We start from the raw sequence: 1,345 nt of genomic DNA, 5'->3' as shown, positions 1-1,345 counted from the left end.
TAACCCCTCCCCCTTTTTACTACTGAGTCCAGAGCCCGAGCCCAAACCTGCGGGGCTTTTCCAAGGGCTTTTTGATCTCCACTGCCTCACGAAGAACTTATTTTATTATAATATAACTTTTATTATTGATATTTAGTTGTTAAAAGCTGTGAAAGGATAAGGAACCCTTTCTCTATTCCTCCCTTTCCCCCATAGGCTCCCAGTTAGTGTTGGGCTTTGACCCCCCCATCTGGGGAACATGGGGGATATTTAAAATATGTCACAGAAAATTTAAGATGTTTTACAAATAATTTAAGCATTAACTTATATCTCAGTGGTTTGGTTCCTTTTAATTTCGAGGGGCTGTGGCAGAGCCCAGGGGGACTTTTGGGGGAGGTTCCATTTGAGGCATTGGTGTTGAGTTTTTGGGGGATGGAGGGATGTGGGGGGCTGAGGGAATCCCAGGTTGATGGGAGCTGTTTTCCCTCCCATGGCTCGTGTTTCCTTGCCCCTGCACCTGTTTTGGTTTGAGATCCTGTCTCCATCCCTTGCTCCCTTCCTGCAGATCCCCTGGATTTCCTCTGGAAACCTTGGGGGCAGGGTTTCCCACTGAAAGTGCCAGGCTGGTCCTGTAGGCACCGTGCCCGGGGCAGCTCTTCAGGGAATCGACATTGGCACATGGCTGTTCCCAGCTGAGCTGGAACAGCTTCTCCTGAAACCTCAGCCCAGGGCCAGGGGACCTGCCATGGTTTGGGTTGAATATTTGGGAAAAAAAGCCCTATTTCCTTTCTTTTTCAGACTTGACTTTTCTGACCTTCAATAAATGGGTGGTCTCTGGATGCTTTTGGGAAACTCTTGTTCCACGTCGAGCTTGTTTTTAGGAGGAATTGCTGCTGCCAAACCCTCTCCAAGGATTTGGGGACCGATTTGGTCCAGTTTTGGGACCAATTCTTAGATTTCAGGCTCTGGGCAAGGCCCATCCCTTGCTTCCCTGCCCTCTTTTGGAGCCCCTCTTGGAGGCGGCTCCTCCCGGGATGTCGAGGCTCTGTCGGTTCATGCCGGGCACGGGAAACCGGGAGGGCACCGGGTGATGCCGGGGGAACCAGGGTGGTGCTCTGGGATCAAACCGGGCCTGCCGTGGGCATCTCCGGACCCAAAACACACCCGGTCCCGGCTCGTTCCCCCTCTCCCCCTCCGGTTTTGGGGCCGGTGTCCTGGCCCGGGACCCCCCTCTCCCCCAGGTCCTGGCCCGGGATGTGCCCCGGTGATCTGTCCCGGGACCCCCACCCCGGTCCCCTGGCTCGGGAACCGCCCCAGTCCTGGCCTGGGACCCCTCTCCCCCGGTCTCCTGGCCCCGGACTCCCCT

At 55.2% G+C, this 1,345-nt stretch overlaps 1 protein-coding gene across 1 annotated transcript in view; it reads left to right on the top strand.

Annotated features, from left to right (window-relative positions):
* Positions 1–207, top strand: part of LOC102033025 (adenylate cyclase type 6) — a 23,320-nt gene extending 23,113 nt beyond the window's left edge. The window contains 1 exon segment of the mRNA XM_031064561.1: positions 196–207. Coding sequence (XP_030920421.1) covers positions 196–207 — 12 coding nt within the window.
* The last annotated feature ends 1,138 nt before the right edge of the window (positions 208–1,345 follow it).

The sequence above is a fragment of the Geospiza fortis genome, unplaced genomic scaffold (assembly GCF_000277835.1).
Source record: "Geospiza fortis unplaced genomic scaffold, GeoFor_1.0 scaffold599, whole genome shotgun sequence".
Classification (NCBI taxonomy): domain Eukaryota; kingdom Metazoa; phylum Chordata; class Aves; order Passeriformes; family Thraupidae; genus Geospiza; species Geospiza fortis.
The sequence above is the reverse complement of the archived record's forward strand: the minus strand, read 5'-3'. Positions and strand labels throughout refer to the sequence as shown.